The 22,142-nt window shown below is 43.9% G+C and overlaps 1 protein-coding gene across 2 annotated transcripts in view; it reads right to left on the bottom strand.

Moving 5' to 3' along the window:
- LOC104335570 (mothers against decapentaplegic homolog 4) overlaps positions 1-16,815 on the bottom strand; it is a 28,147-nt gene extending 11,332 nt beyond the window's left edge. The window contains exons 1-7 of one of the 2 annotated variants that reach the window (XM_075447243.1): positions 16,476-16,815; positions 6,712-7,077; positions 5,625-5,799; positions 5,174-5,203; positions 3,360-3,575; positions 1,480-1,599; positions 1,238-1,348 (exon numbers count right to left, since the gene is read on the bottom strand). In XM_075447243.1, coding sequence (XP_075303358.1) covers positions 1,238-1,348; positions 1,480-1,599; positions 3,360-3,575; positions 5,174-5,203; positions 5,625-5,799; positions 6,712-6,960 — 901 coding nt within the window. In that variant the 5' untranslated portion in view covers positions 6,961-7,077; positions 16,476-16,815. The remainder of the gene's footprint in view (positions 1-1,237; positions 1,349-1,479; positions 1,600-3,359; positions 3,576-5,173; positions 5,204-5,624; positions 5,800-6,711; positions 7,078-16,475) is intronic. The other variant, XM_075447244.1, reaches the window with a different exon arrangement.
- Between the last annotated feature and the right edge of the window lie 5,327 nt (positions 16,816-22,142).

Genomic DNA, 22,142 nt, shown 5'->3' with positions numbered 1-22,142 from the left:
TAACTAGGTCCCTTACAGGCAGCAGAGAACAAGGAGGAAAGACTTAAACATCGTATTCTAAGTAACAGCGGTTTTTGCAACAAGATATCAAAACAGGCACAACGCTGGTAGGTGTCAGAACATGCGACTTTCTGAAGTGAGAAGAGGCAGCAGCCAAGAAAAGCTCTATGTGGTATCACCAGCCAGTTACAAATATTAATTATGGAAAGCTACGTGCACCGAGAAACATTTATAGAGTATCTACAGCACCACTGAAGTTTTTACATCGTGGTGTTTCTGACAAATAAGATGATAAATGAAATGGGATCCTAACAGAACAAAATAATGAAACCTAATAACTGCATCTAACCCATAATTTTCTTGATAGAAAGAAGCTGAGAAATCATTCTAACTGACACAACATTCTCCCCTCTACTAACAACGACTGCTGCAAACAGGTGATCCGGTGAAGTATTATATTAGGAAATAAAGAACTGTTCAAGGTTTTTGCCACAAAATTTAGAAAAATTTTAATTTGGGTGGGGTTTTTTTGCACTAGACTCTTCTGATGCATATACTGTGCTAGACACTTACTCTAGAAGTTTGACCACTTCTTCTTTTTCCTTCCCATCTCCGCTACCTCAAAACAAGAGGCTGTGATTCTACATTGTAGGTGAGACAGATTTTCACGTTTGTGTGCCAAATGCACTCACGAATCAGGCTGTGGCAAGACCACTTCACTGACAAGTCCGTTACTGCACGAGCTTTCACAAAGTTCCTTTGAACCAGCCTATGTACACAGACACATCTTCCAAAGCTTGATGTAGATTGTTACATCATTAAGACATGACTTCAAAATTTCTAGAAAATCAAAAAAAGCCAAGAACTTCCAAGCTTTGGAAGAAAAATATCCAAACATTCTGAACTAACTTCCTTTTCTGCAAAGGAAATATTTACTACAAGATCGCAAAGCTTTCAAAACAGAGATTTAGAAAGGAAATGCTAGTTTTGTGAGGTATAGTAAGGTATCTATAAAACAGATCGTATCACTACAGCTATCTGAATTTCAAATCTCTGCTGCTTTAATGGAGATGAGTCCATCAAGGTCTTATATTTAACTGTCAGAATATACTAAACACAGTAATGGTAGATCTACAATGAAAAAAAAAAGGACTTGAGGGTAAAGAATATTCTCAACCGAGCCCCCACCATTTAACAAAATTGCAGACAAAGTGACCTGAAAATCTGCACTGCTTACAGTAATGTCCAGGATGCATAGGTGGATGATGCTGAAGATGGCCATTCTGGTGGTGAGGTATGGTAGGTGTGTAGGCTGCCGTCCGACTTCCAGTCCAGGTTGTAGTACTGTCTAGAAAAAGAAAGGAGTGGTTGGTTTTTAAGGGAGTTTTGCCACATCTCAATTCTAGTCCTCTATTTCTCCTGAACATTGGGAAACTGTTTTTAGCAAACTAAGAAGAGTGCACGTATGTATATACTCACTGTGATGGTAAGTAGCTGGCTGAGCTGTAAACCCATTCTGCTGAGTTCCTGGCTGAGGCCCTGAAGCAATCTGTAAGAGTCCATCACTATGGCTACCTGTCAATATACTGGTAGGTTGACCTGGTAAAAGAACACACTACCTATTCATGAGCGTTCCAAAATTTTAATGAAGAAGAGCTCAGCACTACTGGGTAGGAAAATACACCCAACTAAGGGCACTGCAATATACAGTTCCTACAAGTTTGGTTTCAGTATTTTTTTCCACCCACCAGAGTGTCTTAGGAAACCTGAAGCAAGATGCTCTGCATCAGCTGATTTTGACCCTGACACCCTTAATATTTTAGGAGTAGAAGTATGCAGAGAACTCTGTTTATCAGCGCATCTTTGTTTTGTTTACCTCTCATTTCTCAGTTTGAAAGGGAAGAAGAGATGTCACAAGTTTTGTTGAATAACGCAGCTGGAGTACATTTGGTATGAATCCAGACAGGCCAGCAGCAGGTCCAAGAAGTTGCTTATTTTCAGCATGTTATAACTACTGTTCCCAAGGAGGACACTCACTTAAATTTACGTTCCTCCAAAACATACTGAACAGTATTTTCTTTTTAAAAATAGAGCTGCAGTAGAGCTGCATACATCACTGGACTCCTTCCTGAGAATGTTGCTGGGTTTTTTTTCTCCCAAATAAATATTTCAGAAATTGTCTAAGCTTGAAAGTATAACTACAGATATTTCAGAACAGGTTAATAGTATTTGATTTTAAAAGGCTTCAGCTCAGCCATTAACACTAAACTGACCAGCAGCTTCACAAGTACACTTGCACTCTCCAACTAGTATGGCTAGCAGAATTTAACACATTGAAAACTTGAACTAAAACCTAAAAACGGACTTTTTTTCCTGTCCACTTGGCTCCAACAATTACAGCACTGACGAGAAAAACTTCCTGATGACAAACTGTTGTGCAAAGGCACTACAATTAAACTGCCTAATCTTTGTGTCTGCCGGAGACAAACACAGACACCGTATCTCAACTTGGCAAAAACATCATTAGTTTCAGCAAAAAAGTTGTTGGCTAAAATTAAAAAACATTATCAAAACACCATACCACCGTAACTCAAATCTGACAATATGAAATCCATTCTATTCACACATCTTTGATACTAAAGTGATGAAGAGTATGTGAAACCCCTCTGAACTTCACGGTTTCCCTACGCGAGGGCTGCAGGACACCGCATCCCTAACTGCTTTATTGTCCTGCTGGAGTCAAGCATGAGGTTTGATGTTGGTAAAAAATACACACAGAAAAGCAAGAAAAACTCAACACAGCGCTCCAACAGACTCATGAAAATATTAACTGGGGCTGTCACTTTGGTAGTGCAATGGGCCATTATAAAAATAATCAAGTTAAAACTGGAAGACTCATTTTGTCAGCTGTGGAACACTAAAGAATTGTCTGAAAACCTATCGATACTGCCACCTTACAGTAGATCCGTTTGTTGTCCTGCTTACTGTTCTAATAAAACAATAAAATTCTTCCATTCCTACAGCAATTATTCCAATAACAGCCATAATGTTTCACCAGTGATGACCTGTTCTAACATCGTGTCACTGAACCTCTGGCATATCCAAAACAGGCTTGTAACACTCCCGTAGTGTCAGTTTCACTGCAAAAAGCCTGGGGTCACCAGGAAAAGTTACTCAAATTATGCTCCAAGTTAAAGCCTTATAGGAGACTGCCCAGATCACACTGCCACACACTTCACCAGTGTAGTGTGGCAGTAGCACAGTTCCAGTGCCAGATCTACTCCAGCAAAAATCAGCTGTGGTCTTTGAGCTTTCGCATTTCCACAGTTTAGTATTTCACATCATCTCGATGGTCTTACTTGTTGAAGCCACAGGAATGTTGGGAAAATTAGTGGTGCTGGTAGTGCTAGCCTCAGTAGGAGCTAACATGGCTGGGGTGCTGTAAGGCTCTGTAGACGCCCTGTTGCTCGGCGGATGCTGGATGGTTTGGACTGAATGGCCTTCGGCAGAAGACAATGACGGCTGCCCCTCGTAGTCATGAACGTACTCGTCTTTCACCAGCATGCTTGACGGAGCTGTGAAGAAGCAAATGGTTAAATATGCAAAGCAAAGCTATTTTCAGGATTTAACTACCGATTGCGCTACAACTTTCAAGCAATAACAGTGCTATTAAAACTACTGGGGGGAGGATTTAACCTATATAAACATTGCTAAAGCACTCCTCTAAATTACAAATAAACACTTCAAGCCAGCAGCAGGAATTTTTGAAGCACAGCTGGATGGAAAAGCCAACTGTTTATTTTGCTTACTGCTATCAAACAAGCAGTTTAGTCCCACAGCAGTAGACTCCAATAGCATGTTGTTTTCTAGTCCATCACTGTGTGATTGGACATGGTTAACGAAAGGGAAAAACACGCCTGCTGTTAAGCACCTGAATATATGTCAATGCAGTAACGAACAAACCAACGCCTTGTACACAAGTACGAACATACACACAGCTCCTAGGAAAAAAGTAATTCTTGAACACAGAAAAACTTAATGGATCCCCAAAGTAGTTTTAAGCAACTCCCATCAAAATCGACTAGAAACATCAAATTGCCATTCCAAAACAATATAACACTACTCTATATTTAACAATGTAGCCACAAATTCCCAATATTCCACACACAGCCTAAGGGAACTACTACCATGGCCATTACAAGAATATATTTCTATGTATCCTCTTGAGCAGGCTCAAGTAAAACTCTTAACGCTACATTAGCTCCATTGCTCATTCTTCAAGCAGCCTTAAACATATTAAAACCTGACAGTAATTTTCAGTTTCCTGCTGCAAAAACAAGGAAACACTTCTGTGTTTAACTGCAGGCTAGTAAGCTTTGATTGGACACAAAAGGCTCCTTTCTCAGCAGACACAGGTAACAATGTAAATTAGCAGAGACGAGCGCACAAGTTAAAGCTTGCGAAGTTAACAGTTTGTTGGATGGTCTGCGATTTTTTTAAGTCATTTTTGCTTGAGTACTTCTAATGCTGTGCTAAAAACACTGGATTACCCAAGTTCCCTTCTCTATAAATTTCTTCTGGAAGGAAAAAAAAAAAAAATCAGTTTTAAAATACAGCAGTTACCAGCTGCAGAATCTCAGATTTCTGAAAAATGTTCACTGTACCTTAAAAGTCCAATTTCTCTCAAGTTTCAGGGAGAGCAAGAATATTAGACTGCTTCGTTCAATTGCATATTAATTAGATAACTTCTATTATTTTCTCATTAAACAGTTTATTAAATCATAAGCATCTATTAATTCCAATTCAATTAATTAGTATATCATACAGGTGCACACATTTTTGTGTGCTTGGGGTTGTTTTTTTTTTTTTTAATTAGCAGCATTCAACAGTGAGGTTTTTCTTTTGCTTTTTTGTTGGGCTTTCTAAGTTGCAGGCAATGAAAACAGAACATACCCAAAAGCTGAGCTGAAGCCTCAATTTAAAGAATTTATCAGTGCTTGCCTCTCTCATGCTATTTAGCTGGTTTTCCAAAACCAGCCAGACAAATGACATTTCCATCTGCTCTCTACCCTCCCTCCTGAGGAGATGGGATACACAGGAATAAACTGTGTACACACTGGAGAGTTTAACAGTTTGTGCCCAGAAAAATGCAGTAGTAAACAGAACTACTCACCAGAACTCTGTAGTGTCAGTCCTGAGAGATCTTTAAAAAGAAGAAAAAGAAAAGGGGTTGTGGAGGATTATATAACAGAGATCTTCAACAGTGTTTGAAAATGAAGTTTTATAAGCCTTTAAATTAGTACTACAGACTCTACATAATGTACCCCCTTCATCACAACACAGTCTCAATGCTAAGCTACTCCTGCAATGCACATTAACTGTAAGAACGGTGTGCAAAGCCAACAGAAAGGCTTGAACAAAAGCCACAAACTGTTATTTCAATTTTGGAATAAAGGTAAAAGAATAATTCCATTAAGAAGATGGACAAGAGCATATGAGAGTAATTTATAATTAGATCATTAAAAGTTAATGTTTCTAATTTAGGCCTGTATTTTCTACACTCCAAAGGAAAACATTTTACATTTTATTCCCACTGTCCCATTTTAAATCAAGAGTCTACTTACCGATGCCAGGCGATACTACACGCTCATAATGGTAAGGGTTTACACAGACACTGTCACATTTTAAGTCAAAAGCATACTGACAATATTTAACATGCTTGAGTTCATTTTTATGAAGATCAGGCCACCTCCAAAGACGAGCGTAAATCACATGAGGGAATCCCTTGCGACCAGCCACCTAAAAAGTTAGACACAAAAGTTGATTGGGAAAGTAGCAAGACACTGCGCTTTACTTAGTGAGGAGCAAAGCTGGAAGAGGACAAACAACAACACAACCTCTCTCCATCATCAAAATATAAAAGAAAAAAAAAAAAAGGTGGTGTACAGTTTACCCCAAGTTCTGTACTCAACACAAATAAATTTCTGTTAGGGTTTTTGCTACGGTTAAGTCAACACTGTGATTTCTTACGAAAAAATACTGGATACAAAATGGCAGAAGCAGAATTTGTGCTTAATGTAGTATGCATGGTCACCTTCCCCACCGTGGATGATGAAGGAGCTTTGCCCCAGAAGAAGAGGAACGAGGCACTAAGCTACACTGTAAGGAATTTACAAGGAGAAGAATGCCAATCCATTCTACTGAAAAAAAAAATATTCATGCTTCTAGGGTAGACAGCAAGCTAGCCAGCAAACATGACATCTGTCCTGGAACAAGGAAATCGCAGCCCAAGCTATACAGGTACTGAGTACTGACGACATAAGGCTAACATCAATCCTCAGTGCAGACTCCTTGGAGTACCTTAGCAAGGGATCATAGGTCTTTCTTCACACTGCTGACCAACACAGAGCTAACAGAAGCTTGTAGTGAAAATACCAGGATAAAACAGTCGAATTTGTTACGTGACCCTGCTTTTTACTGCCACACACACACTCGTTTAGAACGGCTGATCCAACGCCTTCTGCTCCTTTTGAAAAAAATCATCAACTACTGCAGCAGTCCAGAGCTCCAGCCACAAAACATGCCTACAAACAGGGGCGAGGGGGGATGCAAGAGAAGAGCTACTCTTCCTCAACACTCTAGGATCCTGCGTCACTCACTTTTACTGCAGCTTCGCTAGGAGGAAAACATCTGATTTTCACTTGTACTAACCTGAAGCCTCCCATCCAGCGTTCTCTGTATTGTAACACACTTGCTAGGATGAGCTCCATTTGTGGTTATAGCTGTAATCAAAGAATCCAATTCATCTTTTTTCTCCTTTAGCTTTTTAACTAAACTTTCAATTGCGCGTTTGGCAAAAGTTTCACTCTCTCCACCTTGTCGATGGCACATCAAGCTGTGAACAATGCTCAGACAAGCATCATTACTTGTTGGCGTGTTAGTAATAGACATATTGTCCATTTGTCACAGCTTTTTCTTTCAGATCAAATGTCAGTTTTGGGGGCTGTTATGATTTTCAAGCTGATGAACAAGAGATGATCCAAGTTAAGTGTTAGATGTACTGTCTCTTGGTAAAACCTAGGAGGAAAAAATATCTACATTAGAATTGTTTTTAACAAATTGCAGATAATGTTTCTAAGGAAGTCTGTGGCTTTTTTGCTTCTTTTATTTTCAAGCTAAGTGCAGGATATTAAAAGCACATGAAAAAACTGCATTGCTTGTCCCATGATAAAAAAGCTAAAACATGCTTAAGACACTGCTTGCACAGTTTTAGATATAAGATTTTTTTTTCCCCTAGTAACAATATTTAAATAAAGATTATAGTTTATATACATGTACACATAGTATGTACATATAGAAAGGTAGGGATTATTAGATGAACAGGCTCTGAATCAGGAAGAGAAGAACAGTGACAATGATCTCCTACATTTTGTACTGGTAGGATGAAACCAAGTGAAAATACTGACTGGGAATCAAGGGGCATTGATTTAAACAAAATTTGAATAATGAAGAAGCATGAATGCACACCAGAATCTTCTGTCATCTTTCTTTAATAATCCTGTTCAAATAGTTCAGCTATGTCCTGACCTCAGACTAACTGTTTCTCTTCACTAATCAGACAGGCAAAAATTGTACCTGGCCATTAGCTTAATACACATTTATGGAAATTAGTATTGCATGTATCTTTATATATGAAAACCCCAGCTGGCACACTTGTCTTTACTTGTTTGGATCCAGCTTCTTCTGGATCAAGACAAATCAACCAAAGTCACTAAAAATGGCACTTCTAAAATGTCTCAAACAGAACTGCCTTAATTACACTAAGTATAAGATAAGGAATCAGTCCGTCCTAACACATTTGGCCTTTAAACTCCACTTGTTAAGAACCTGCAGCAGTTTCTGGTCATGAAGTCACTCTTCTCAAAGCCAGCAGACATCACCCTTTTGAAGTTTCTTTTAGTTCAAAATTAGAAGAAGAGCTGGCCTCATTTTCTCAGTTCTGGATGAGCTAATTACTATGCTTTATCTTACTTTATCCAGAAACGTAGGACAGCAGGTTTTGTGCACTCACAGAAAAGGAGTCTAATGTTGTCACAAAGCTGCTCGGGTTCTTCAAGCACCTCTGGCTTCAGGTCGTCACCCACTAACACCGTTCTACCAATGATGTGGTCTGACTATAAGACACTGGCAGCAAATACACGTAAGGGATTTCACTACATTTACATTGTTTGTGTAAGCTTAAAATATAAGCCCTTCTGAAACTAACTTGTTGTTCCCAGCAAGGTAAATAAAATATATTTCATTTCAGTAGTTAAGGAAAAAAGTTGGTTCACATTATCTCAGGAACACACCCAGTTAAAGACCTGTTACTGCACTGGAATTTTCCATGTTATTAGCAGCTATTTATTGGAAACAAATGTGCTGCACAAAAATCAGAGTAGGATGTTAATTTCGAAAGCTAATGCATCACACAAAGTACAGTGTGAATGCATAGTTTCCCTTCCGGTAAAGGGAATATTGTAACACAAATCCAGGACAACTATAAAAGGAAACAAAGTCTTCCCTACTTAATATTTTCTCCAATTTCAACTTGCATACAGCATGCTTTGGTACACGTGGAAAAAACAAATCACAAATCATCCCATGTAAACCCCCCCCTCCATTTTCAATAGTTTTCTTCTTTTGTAAGGATGATTCCGGACCTACTTTCTCCCAAAGGAAAAGAATTACCTAAAAGTTTTGAGTAAGATCATTTTACCTAGCTATTAAAGTTTCTCCCTCACTGCTGTTTTTTTTTGCGCTTCTACTCAATAAGCCTCTTTCAAAAGTCAAGCTTAACCTGCCAGTCATTCTCCATGGCAACCCGCACTCACATAAATCCGTAAAAGCTTGCCAGCTAAAACAGAATAGAACATCATTTTCCTTAAATATAAAACAGCATCCCAGATAGATATGCATAAGTAATCATAAATAAGTGACTTGATAAAGCTATTAGCCAAAAGAGCTTTAAATAAAAGAGATGCTTAAAGTTAGACATGCAGCTCTGTCTTCTTTCTACACCCCTAAAACCATGAATGAGAATTTTGCTTGCTGACTTTCAGAAGACTAAGATCGACCAAATAAATCCTTATTTAAATGGAATGATCTTCAGAAATGTTGAGTCACCCCTCAGCTGCCACAGCGCTCAGTAGGAGCTTCTGACTGTTCAGCACTTTTGAAAGCCGGGCCACTTGTTTAGGATTTTGAATACTGCTACACACTGCTGGCGCGTAATTCCATGGTAATTCAGAAGCCTTCCTTTAGAAGTCCCCTCTAGAGAAATCCTGTATTTAGTCTTCCAATTTTGATCCCCAGAAAAGGGGGGTGAGGTCAGTGACTACCAACCTGGCACGTATTGATAAATGCTGTGACATATTTCTCCTGAAGCACCAGAAGCGTTGGTATATTTTGCAGACGAGCCAAGTTTTTACGTTCCACAAATTTAGTTTCTCACAACACAGCTCTACAAGCCTATCTTTGACTGAGTCACACATTCAAGAGGTGCTTTAACACCTTCTTACTATCCTACTTTCATGTGTGCAAATAAAAGCAAAATGCAATCTTAATGCGTTATATTTTTAGAAGATAGCCTTTGAAGATAAGGTTCCAGCATGCCCTCAGCCATGGAGCGCTAGATGTTCTGCAAAACAACAGCATGCTTGTGTGATTTAACGTTTGATGTGAACACGGAACTTCAAATTCCTTCCTTCGCACGCCCTCCGCCCCAGTAGGTGATCCCACACTACAGCTCAAGCTTAGATTTACAGTGGAATAGGGAGGGCCAAATATATCAAGCAAAGGACCATCTTACTTCCCTCCACCCAGGAATTTCATGGAAACAGCAATGGGCGAGAGTGTGGTTTTGGGGAAAAGGGGCAGAGAGAAAATACAGGGAACACAAGAAAAGCAGCAGGAGGAGACAGCATGGTAGCGAAGCTCTGAGCTTCGCCGACCAAGGAACACAAAGGTGTTTCTTTCCCTTTTGCTACAGCGTGATGCGAGCAGAACACAGAAGAAAAGAGAATGGGACAAGCTAACCCCAAATGCTAACAAGTTACACAGCTGTAGAGAAGTACCTCACTGGGTTATAGAAATCAATTTACTTCAACAGCTAAGTAAGTATTAACGGGTATGTTACAAAGCAAGTGAACAACAACTGGTGTCCTGTGATAGTCTAAGCATTGGACCAAGAGTAAGATCCTCTGGAGAGGAGATCAATCTGAAAGACAAAAGCAGTTTAAGATTGCCAGGTGATGAAGAACACCTTTGATGATCTGTAGCAAACAAGCTACTACCACAGAGAACTGATAAGCAACCTTTAACTGAAACTCTTTCTTCAAGACTGCTGCAGACGTGAGCAAATACCGTAATTCTGTCGTACAGCCTACTTCCCCACGGCTGCCTTGCTGAGGGGTGACAGATCTTTTTAGCCTGTGCAATGAAATGCAAAACATGAAGCAGCTGTCTAAAATTAAAAATGCAACGCTGGTGCCACATGCCTCATTTTCACGCCTGTGGATAATTCTGCCAGAAATGGTTACCTGCACAATATATAGAGTCTAAAAACATAGGCACCTATAATAGTATGCTACCTCATATAACTAAAATCAAATATATTGACTTATCTGCGTGGAAGTAACATTACTGAGCTCTGACACTTGTGCCTTCATTGCACTTACATTTATCTTCTGGGCAGGAAAGCAAAAGAAGCACCATACTGACTCAAACTATTGGGCTGTTCTCAGACCAACTGCTACATTCTCTCCCTCAAAACAGCGACGATTTTACCAGCGTGACTAGAAAACAGAGACTGGGTTTAATGTTCAGCATCTTCAGCTCAGAGCTCCAGCAGAGCATTCCAGTTTGCGGAAGCAAGGCACTCTCGATCAACCAGACAAAATGGAGCAAAGTACAAAAAGCAGACGAGATCTCACCCGAAGGGATAATCAATGCACTTATGGAACAGAAAATTAATATTCCACCTTGCCTTCCAGTATCTCTTCAGCTGCACCAGCAAGATAATATTATAAGCTAGCATGGCTTAAGAACCAGTGCTTTCACATGCCAAAAACCAAGGGAAACAAAAACAAGCATGAGCCATGACTTCCAAATATTTGCAACCACTCTTCAGGCAGCACACTGGGTATTTAAGAGATACGATCACTTGGAAGGCCTCACGCGAGGCCCGAGAGTTGCCGGGGTATATTTCAGTTTGAAATTCTTCATCAAAAAAGCATGCAGACACATACAGGCGTAGGCAGCCACGCACGCACGGTCTGAAGAAGGAACAAGGGTTTTAGAAAAACTTTTTCTGCTTTTCATGGTTAGGGGAAAAAAAACAACCACGTGGACTTGATTTCCTTGCTTTTACAGAGGTATTACTACAGTCATACAGAAGCCCAACCGAGATACACAGGCCAGAGGCTGCTAAAAAAATACAGAGATTTTACCTAAACCCCCGTCAATGGGTCCTAACCTTTCAGCCAAGCAAATTTTGAAACGTCTTTGGAGAATCCCTGCCTCCAAATAATACCTGTTTCCAATTCCCTAACACGACTGAAATACGCTGAGAAGTTACAGTTTCAGATTTCTTAGAAAGAACTCACATTCTTTTCTACATCTTACGAACAACCTTCAACGAACACTTTTTACACTCCCAAGTCACTTATCTTACCCCTCTCCTCCCACAAAAGCCACACTTGGCAATCTGGGGAGAATGATCAACCCCAAACAAGAAAAGGAAATAATACGCTTACGCAGACAAACCAGGCGGTTATGGATGGAGCTGGAAGTCAGGGACATAACCCAAAGGAATATGATCCAGGCCATCAGCAAACCAACAGCTTGGGCAAGACGGTTAATCCCGGCCCGATGCTGACACGATACACTACCCTATTCATTTACAGTAGGGTTTAAGCCAATCGCAGCTGCAGAGGGATCAAATTCACCAAGAAACTCAGTCTAAAAATGTGACAGTCCAAATGCCACTGGATAATTACTTTAAGACACGGGCAAAAGGCCAAAACCCCCTCTGTGTCACCTTCTTAGCATATATTATATTCCTTAAGTTTCTACAGCAAACCAGATATTTTCCAAACAAGAGACAACTTGGGACTCTTGGAGACTTCACTGCTTGCAGGACAATTTACATGAGAAGTAGTGGCATTAGCAGTGATCAAGTAACGCTTTGTTTTAAAAACTAAGATGCTAAGAATCATGAAGTGCTGGATGTAAAGAAAAAGATAGTTTAAAAAAACCCCATAGTTGAGCCTTGGCACAACTGGAAAAAAAGTTCCTGCAGGTGTCAGGGCAGCAATGGCCCTTTGAAAAGCTTTTGATGGAGAAAGGGAAGCAGTCTGGCAGATCAGCCCAGGAAAGAGGTTCCAGACCCAGACACGGTGCTGAAGGTCCAGAGATGCTGGTGGGGAAGGCTGAGAAACGGGGGAGGCAGGGAAAGGTGCAGCAAACACTGACACATCAGAAGCGAGTGAAGAATGCAAGATGGATTTGCAACCGCATGCACAAGAAGCCTGAAATAAACACTTGCGATGGAAATCCAACCAGTCTGCAAAGTTAAAATGAATGAAAAAAAAAGATTTTACACGTGCTAAGCATCAGATGACATATTCGGGGCTCAAGAAGCCTTTAAACAGCAAAACGGAGAGAGCTTTGCCATCTTTTTGTACAAATTGATCAGACAACAGTCCTGTGCCACCTTCGAGCATTTCAAACGAACTATTCTATTCTAAATAATATGAACACGGATTTTAGAGGCAGTTGTGCAAAAATGTCTTACGATGTACATAAATATTTGAGCCGGGGAATTCTTAGTACTGGTATATCTGTGTATATGCTGGTGTATCCCTGTACAAACATGTACAGGGATGCTAAAGACGGTAACATAAGGCAAGCAAGCATATCTAATGGCATTCACCAGGTACAACACAGGATTTCTATCTGCACTATGAATCTTAAAATAAGTTGGCCATTATCCATTGCAAGATATTGTAGAAGGCTCTAAGCAAGGCAGCAGAATTGCAGACAGAATATCCTCCGAGATGAGCCCCGACTTAAATGAGTATTACTACTATGGTCTTCAAAAAAAAAAAAAGCTCATACCATCTGAGCTTGCAAGGAGAAAAGAAAATAAAAACACGTGCAGTGCAGTAACAAAGAGACCACGGCCCGACCAAGGCCTGTGGTGCCGTACGATGGCGAAGGCCAAGATGTACAGCCTGCCATTCTGGGGAGTCCTACACTGCGGGAGGAGGGAAAGGAATTCATGCAAAAAAATAACTTAAGGACCAAAAACGTATTTCCAAGTTGCAAATACGAAGATAATTTTGGGAAAAATATATCAAAGAAAAATTAAGAACTGCTTGAAGCTGTCAGGTCTGGGAGCACGATTTACCAGGAACAGCCATTCCAGCCACAGATTTGCAGAGTTTTGATACCAGGCAGTAATGCAATGCTAACGAACTGGCTAATTAGAACAGCATACAAACTGACATCTTGCTAGAACATTTCACATGAATAAAGGACAAGGAAGGCTCTTGCATAAGCTGCTGCCTCCAAAATTAGACAAACACCAAGATGCCAGAAAAGCAGCATACACGTTTGATAGCTTTTAACCACCAAAACATTACTACAGGAGTTTTGCTGTTTAATAATGCAGTGGTAAAAGTTTTATGACAAACATGATAAAGAAAAATCCATAAACCAATAAAACAAAAAGGCAGCTGGTGATTTGATGAAGATATGAATAAGTGATTAAACTGCAGATACTTTCCAGCACATTAGACTATTATCTACTTGCCCAAAGGGTGAACAGGAACAAAATGTTTGTAGACATAAGAACAATTAGCATTAAAGAGCAGGAGAAAGAGTACTAAGAAGGTACTACACTCTTGCTGTTCTGTACAGCAAGAGCTAACATTCCCCAGAATACTATTTTTGTGCGGGTATCTGAATCATCGGTATCAATTCTGCTCATCTCACTGTCAGTAGCTACAAAAATTTTAGACACATGACAGCATAAAAGGAACTGGAGAAGAGCTTAAAGACAACTTTGAGTGGCAACTCCTTCATCTTTACATAAATCCACGGTTAAAAAAGCACGAGCAGCCATTTCTTTGGGGAAGGAACTGATCTGAAGCAGCTGCCCAGCTGCAGCTCTGGGCATCTTTCCTCCCCTCAGCTTCCACCTGTGCACCTCGACGGCTTTCAAAAGCACTTTACAAATGCAACCAAGTGATCCTGTAAATGGAGCGAATGTTTCTGCTGCACAAGGTTCCAGGGTTTTTTAATCTCGTTTGAGAAACTAATACAACAGTAAAAAAAACACACCCCAACACTTATCTTGTCTTCGGGTCTGAACGCATGGGGGGCAGGACACGCTGAAAAAGGTAGCCCTACTACGCTGATTCAACTACATGAGCATATGTTTTAAAGCTGCATTTTTTGTCTTGGTTCCCCTTCCCTCTCTCTGCTTTTTATTTTTGAGAAAGCATACAGCTGGAAAAAAACTCCTCTTTTCAATACAGGCTTCTGTATGGTCAGAGAAGGAAGACCGCTGCACCTTACACCACGAAGAGTGGGAAGGGCAGTAAACTCCTCTACAAGTGGATCTATTTCCACAACACAGATTGGGGCATGGAGACTCGCACCGAACAAGCGGTCATCCCCCCCTCACCCTAGCAGCCGGGGGGGTAAGGAGGGGATGAAAACCTGGCAACGGCGGGACAGACCACGTTCAGAAAGCAGAAGGTGGCAGAAGTCTTCGCCATAGAACGACAGAGCAAACCTGAACGGAACTCTTCCTCAGAGCATCCTGCAAGACCCATCTTCTTGCAGAAGGCTTCCCCCAACAAGGACAAACAGTAATTTGTCAAACCCTCACAAACAGAGGAAACAATCGCGGCTGCGCCAAGCAATAAGAGTCAAACCTTGCTCAGGCAGAAGTAGTGTGATTTTTCACTTGGACGGAATGTTTCGATACCCTAGCAATAGGTGTATTAGATAACATCTGTTCTTTATTGTAATCTGCACAGGGATAATGTTCTCTGCATTTGTTCAAGCTTTTTTTTTTTTTTTTTTTTTTTTAAAAAAAAATCACCTCTGGGCAAAGCAAGCATGGAAAATTCCAGCCCCAACCAAAAGTAGAGTTTTACACAAGGTTAACAACATCGGAAAACAGAGTCCTAAAATTCCAGCAGGACCTCAGCACCAGCACAGCAAAGACTGCTCCTCACCGGGATGGACCGATCTGCTCTCAGCACCTTCGTTCTCCACCGAATCTGTTGTTACCTCTCAAAACTCACATCCCTGTTGCGCTAGCCGGGCTTGAATGCATTATGTAAAGAGCCATCTACTTAAAAAAGGAATTCTAATCAGTTTGAGACACTTACTGCTTCTCTTTAGGCTTCAGCTCTTTGAAATAAAGTTTCTATATCAATATTAAACACGCATGCTTATGCAACAAGCAAATCAAAAGAGGTTCATGAATGCAAAGAGAGAAGAAACTCCTTATCTTTGCTGGATTGCTACTGGAAGAGGAGGGCCAGAAGAACAAGTCGCCTACTTATCGTGACACTGGAGTACGAAAATGCGTTTCGTTTTATAGGGCAGTATAGCTACCTCAGCACCCTTGCCTGGAATCACCTACGGCACTGAACAAAGTAACAACGGCCCAAGAGTCTCCCAGTTTCAAAGACGACAGCTATCGAAGCGTCTGAAATCACTCCTGCCTGTTGACAGCGGCACACCATTCTTAACCAAGACAATTTGAGAAGTGGTGGCAAAAGACACCGCGATCCTCCTCTGACCGAATGTGTCTGACAACACTTGGTTTGCAGCAGTACAATTTGGGCTCTCAGTAATAACACATCTAACCCACAACCAGATTACCCCATAAATTAACCGGCCTCCCGCGGTAAAACCTGTAAGACTCAACCACGCAGCGAGTCACAAACCTCCCCAGCAACCCAGCAACCCCCAGCAGCGAGGACGGGAAGGAAAAACGGCAGAGGTGGAAGAAGCTCTGATCCCCGATAAAAACAACCCTGCTCCGAAGCACGGTCCCCCGTCCCCGCAGAGAAGATAGCAGGGTTCGGCGGAGCGAAGGCGCGGAGGCTCAAGCCAAACCCACCCAGGGCATTGCCAGGGTGCTGCAGGGAGCACGGAGGGACCGCTCCGCACCCGCGGCCAAGTTTAAGCGGGGCCGGGCCGGCGGGAGAGCCCTCAGAGCGGGCACCGAGACTCGGAGAATATAATAATCATAATAATAATAATAATGAAAGTTTGGAGGCGGGGGGAAGGAGGGGGATGGTGTTTTTTCCTCACTCGGGGAAAGCGGGGGAGGTGGGGAAGGAGCGGGGGGGAAGGGTCGCGCTGCGGGCGGCCTGGGCGGGCGGGCGGGAGCCGAGAGCGGATGTTACCTGGGCCGCGGGCGGCGGCGGAGCGGCCGCTCTCCGGGCGCGGCCTGCGGCTGCGGTGAGGGGCGGCGGCGGCGCTGGCGGAGGGAGGGGGGGGGGGGCCCTTCCCTCGCCTCAGCCGGCCCCGGTGCGGCGGAGCGGGCCAGGCCTCCGCCCCCCCGCCCTCCCCTCCCCGGGCTGCGGCCGGGCCGGCGCTCACAGGCCCGCGGCTCGGGGGAGGGGGGGACCCGGCCGCCGCCGCCGCCGCCGCCTTCTTGCTCCCGGTTGTTGTTGTTGTTGTTGTTGCCGCGGCTCCGGCCGCTCGCGCTCCGCGGCCGCCGCCGACACGTCCAGCCGCCACCGCGCATGCGCGACATCCGGGTAACACCGCACCCCCCTCCCCGCTGCCGCCGCGGCCGAGCTCCCCCGCGCCGCCACTGCGCCTGCGCGCCCGCCGCGCACCGCCGGCAGCCGGAGAGCCGTGCGGGCGGGCGCGTTCGGGGTTTGTTTTTGTGGTTGGCGTGCGGCGGCGGCGCAACGGGCGGGGCGGGGCGGGGCAGGCAGCGCTCCTGGGACCGCAAGAAGGCACCGCTCCCAAACTGCAACCCCAACAAACGCGCAGGTCCGCGAACGCAACGCCTGCCACTGCAAAAACCCGAAAATACCATTCCCCGTAAGCGCAAAGCCCCACAAATGCAAGTCCCGTAAGTGGGAAACCCCGCAAATGCGACTCCCAACAGTTGAAAGCCCTGCACACGCAACCCCAAGGAACGCATGGGGCCGCAAAGGCAACCCCCGTAGACGCACAGCCCCGCAACTGCAACCCCCATAAACCTATGGCCCTGGAAACAGAACCCCCGTAAGCTCAAAGCCCTGCAAACGCGACCCCAACAGATGCGCACTCCCGCGAGTGCAACCCCCACCAGCACTACACCCCGTGAATGCAACCCCAACCAGGGCACAGCCCCACAAAGGCAACCCCCGACAAGCGCAAAACCCCGCGAATGCAACCCCTGGAAACTGAAAGCCCTGCAACTGCAACCCTCATAAACCTATGGCCGTGGAAACAGAACCCCCGTCAGCTCAAAGCCCTGCAAACGCAACCCCTACAAACGCCTGGCCCCGCGAAATGCGACCTCTGAAAGCACCGAGCCCCACGAATCCCACCCCGACAAACGCTCCGGGCCACAAATGCGACCGCTGTTCCCATTCCTCATCGCCCCGTCCAGCGGAAGCAAACTCACCAAAGGCATCCAGCTGAAAAGGAAAAGATTAAATGTTTTATAAACTAGAAGGTTACATCTTCCTACCTTTGTGGTGCTGGACCGCTGTCAAAATACAAAACACAAAAGAAAAGGTGCACAAAACATCATATCCAATATCAAAAAGCAATATATTTTTGCTGCGTAAGTGGGGTGTTTGGCAAGGTGCTGGTGTGCTACCACAGCTATTCTGGTAAGAACAGAGAATGATGGAAATTTTAAAAAATTGTTATATTACCATATCAAAATTTCCTGCTCACACTACTAAGTCATTTATAGTCACTTCCACACACTTAAGAACATCTTAGCAGTGAAAAGCAACATAAAATGCTGCTATATTTGTCATCTTTTCCTGGGTAGATGTAGCTGAAGGTTCCTCACACCAGGATTTGCTCACTGCCTTGCAAATTATCTATTTCTAGAGTCTTGGAAGCGTTACGGATGGGAGATGAGAGCTTCAGTTCAGCGGGGAGCACGTCCCATGCCGGGCTTGTGGGCCACGGCGCGGCAGATCCACGCGCTCACAGGCTGCCCACACCAGCCCCTGTGCTGGCAACTTACGCACCAGCGCTTCCCCTCCCTGTGTCTAAGAGACAGCATTTAAAAAAAACTTAAATCATTCAATAATTTGCAATTTGTAAGCAGGGTCTCTTCCCCCTTGTGCTTGCAGAACCAGCTGCAGCCCCTCATCTGGGGAGACGATTTGTTCCAATACAGGGATGAAAGCTGCAAAATGTTAATGCTGAGGACCAAGCAGTATCATTTTCAGATTTCCCATTGGCTGTATGCTGGCAAAGAGTAAGTCTAAATATAATATGTTCAATCCCATCCCATTTGCAATGGCCCTAGTTCGCCTCCAAGGTGTACCTTGGACCACATCCCACCGGGATGCAGCGAGCTGCCTGTATGGACGCCGTGTATTAAACATCTTTTCAACAGTCAGCCACCTCCATAGCCAAAAATTTTTGTTCTAGGAGTGGAGACGAAAGGGTGTTGGGAAACGCAGCGCAATCTTTCACTATATTTCCAAGCGGGTGTGAACAAGTTGCAGATTCAACAAGCAAATCCCCAACAGTGACACCAAAGCTGGGTTATGGGGTAACGTGATTAATTCATTTCTATAGCATGTATTAAATCTGAAAAGATCTGAATTAGATACCTTAAAAGTACTGTGCGTGTCGTGCTAACTCTCTGTGTTTATATATATGCCCATTTCAAGGTTCTTAAAGCAATCATTGCGATGTCCTGCTCTGAAGGCTGGTGGAATGTGGGATTTTGGCGTGCACAAGCTGTTGAGCCAGTGCCACCATCAGTCACAGAATCACACAGAAGGTTAGGGATCGGAAGGGACCTCTGTGGGTCACCCAGTCCAAACCCCTGCCCAAGCAGGGTCACCCAGAGCAGGCTGCACAGCACCCCGTCCAGGCGGGGCTGGAATATCTCCAGAGAAGGAGACTCCACAGCCTCCCTGGGCAGCCTGGGCCAGGGCTCCGTCACCCTCAGAGGGAAGAAGTTCTTCCTCATCTTCAGCTGGAACTTCCCCTGCTTCAGTTTGTGCCCGTTGCCCCTTGTCTTGTCGCTGGGCACCGCTGGAAAGAGTCTGGCCCCATCCTCCTGACACCCACCCTGCAGATATTTAGAGGGATTTCTAAGGTCCCCCTCTCAGCCTTCTCTTCTCCAGGCTGAACAAGCCCGGCTCCCTCAGCCTCTCCTCGTAGGAGAGATGCTCCAGTCCCCTCATCGTCCTCGTAGCCTTCTGCTGGACTCTCTCCAGTAGCTCCTCATCTTTCTTGAATTGGGGAGCCCAGAACTGGACACAGCACTCCAGATGAGGCCTCACCAGGGCAGAGTAGAGGGGAAGGAGAACCTCCCTCGACCTGGCCACACTCTGCTTAAAGCATCCCGGGATCCCATTGGCCTTCTTGGCAGCCAGGGCACACTGCTGGCTCATGGTCAACCTGTCATCCACCAGGACACCTCGGTGTGTGGTGGCTGTTGGGGACACAATGCGGTGAATGCCACTGCAGCCGGCACCGGCAGACGAGGAAAGGACTGCCGTGGAGCTGCAATGGGACCGGGGTGATCACCCGGTGTGTGCTTCACCAGGGAAGACGCTGAGCTGCTGCCTTGTGTTTATCCAAACCCAAACACCTCCAGCAACAATTAATCCTGGGAAGGACCTTTGCAGGCCATTAAGGTGATTTTGAAAGGCTGCAGGGATACCGTGTCCAACAAAATGGTGCTCTTCCCAACAGCTTTAACTCCTTTGAACGCAAACATTTTTCAAATATCAGATGCTGGTACTAGCAGGATTGATTTAACATGCTGTGGTTTAGCATCCGTCCCCGCCCCCCTCCCCAAAACATTACCCCAATCACATTTCTGCAACTTGTTCTACCTCAAGATCCCAATCAATATGTTTTTATTATTAATAAATAATACATACATTAAGTTGTTCTAGTGACTATGTGCCAAACCACCAATTTCAGTGAGACCTAGATCAGTCCTACCACCTTGCCAGAAATCAAATTTCTAGAAAGAAGCTATCCAAAGTAAATAATTAATATCCTTTTCCTTATAAATGAACATTATTCAGTAAGAGCAAATTATTTTAAAAGTCTGTTTAAGAAAAAAATATGGATGCTCCCAAAAGAAGATCGTGTTGCTTCCGCACTGACAGATGAAAAGTCCCACCGTGGGCCATGGGGAGTGGCTGATACCAAAGGCTGAACCACCTCTAGCATCAGGGATCCCTTTCCCAGCTGGATTTAGAGCCTAGACATGATCTCAAGCTCTCCAGCCTCACCACACTTGGAGCCGCTAACTGTTTTTTGTGCTGTAGGTAACTTATTTCTCAACCTTTTTTGCAAGTTCAGGAAGATTTACCCTCACTCCCTTTGATCAGTGCTCGTCCATTCGGTTCGCAGCTACACATAAAAGGCAGGGACACCTCTGCTGTTACAAAACTCTTCACATCTTATTTCGTCCTTCCTCCTCTTTCCCGCAACATAAAAAGCTTCTTTCGCAGTTGATCAAGTCCCTCTGCTAGTACCAGCTAAAAACAGGAACCAAACTTAGAGGAACTCTTGCAGGAAAGCAGAAGAATTTTCAAAATAAGTTATTCAAAGCTAGAAAAGAAAAAAAAAATCTTCATTTACATACCCAGAACTTGTTAAAACACCCTCCCGGTCCCCACGGGACCAGACCAGAGTCCTTCACCTGCTGTCAGACAAAATACTCTCAGGCAAATATATTTTAATGCAAAGGAATTTTGTTCTCTGGTAATTAACAAATGGTTAATGGAAAGATAAACTGATTGAGAAAACAGACAATTTATGGTCCAAATTCTTCTGTCCTTCCTGGCGCACATGCTCCCATTAATTTAATTCAAGTCTCACTAGTGGTCAGATTTATGAAGTAATTTAGTATCCAGACTTAAGAGAGAGGAGTAGACCACGGTAAGCAAAGACACATGGGTCTGCTAAGAAAGAGACAACTACAATTCGATTACAAATAGTAAAATATATTAAATGAAAGATAAAGGAATTTCACATAACTCCAGCACTAAGTGTACCCTCTTTCACCAACATACCAAAAAAGAAACGAGTTTTAAAAATGACAGACGGCAGTTCATCCAGCCTTCAACACAGACCAGGCAACTTGCAGCTCTTCTTCTCAGCTTAGATGAACCGAGCACTTGCTCCCTTGACTGTCCGTACGGAATAAATCACTGCTAAAAATGCACTAACACATCAACTCTGTGTGACAAAGTCCCCAGACCTAATACCTGAAGAGGACCTGGCCTGCTGCTTCAATTTGATATGCTCTTCCCCTTGCTGTTCTTTATCCAAATCGACCCATTCTTATTTAGGATTTAGATCCTAAAACGTATTTAGGATGCAGCTATGTGGTAGGACTGCCCCAGTCTATCAGCTCAGTACTGCTAAAAAAGGGGGGCCCCAAGCAGCTCCCCATTTCTGGCCAAGCACTTGTGCACCCTCCATTGTTCAACCCTTGTATAAGTCGTGCAGCAAGGCAGCTCGCTCACCAACCCGGTAACCCAGCCGAAAATGAGCCCAGAGGCCATTTGCTTGCAGGCTAACGAGAAGCCGTGGTCGCTTAGCAAGGCGAGCGCTGGACTGGCACGCCGGGAGCCTGCGATTCATCTCACCCGTCTACCCACACCCTCCACCATTTCAATGGGAACCGAAGACATTCCTGAATTCACAGCAATTAACTAACCACACGAATGCAAAAAAAAAATGTATTTACTGCTGGGATGGATAACCCAGTTCTAAGCAGCGCGATCCAGCAGCGTGGGGAGATGAGCTGCAGTGGTGGGTGCACACAGTTCAGATTGCAGAGGCTTTTGGGTTGTCCCTTGTTATTATTTCCATCCTCCTGTTTTGCCATTTGCAGGCAGTATCCA

This window comes from Opisthocomus hoazin, chromosome Z (assembly GCF_030867145.1).
Source record: "Opisthocomus hoazin isolate bOpiHoa1 chromosome Z, bOpiHoa1.hap1, whole genome shotgun sequence".
Lineage (NCBI taxonomy): Eukaryota > Metazoa > Chordata > Aves > Opisthocomiformes > Opisthocomidae > Opisthocomus > Opisthocomus hoazin.
The sequence above is the reverse complement of the archived record's forward strand: the minus strand, read 5'-3'. Positions and strand labels throughout refer to the sequence as shown.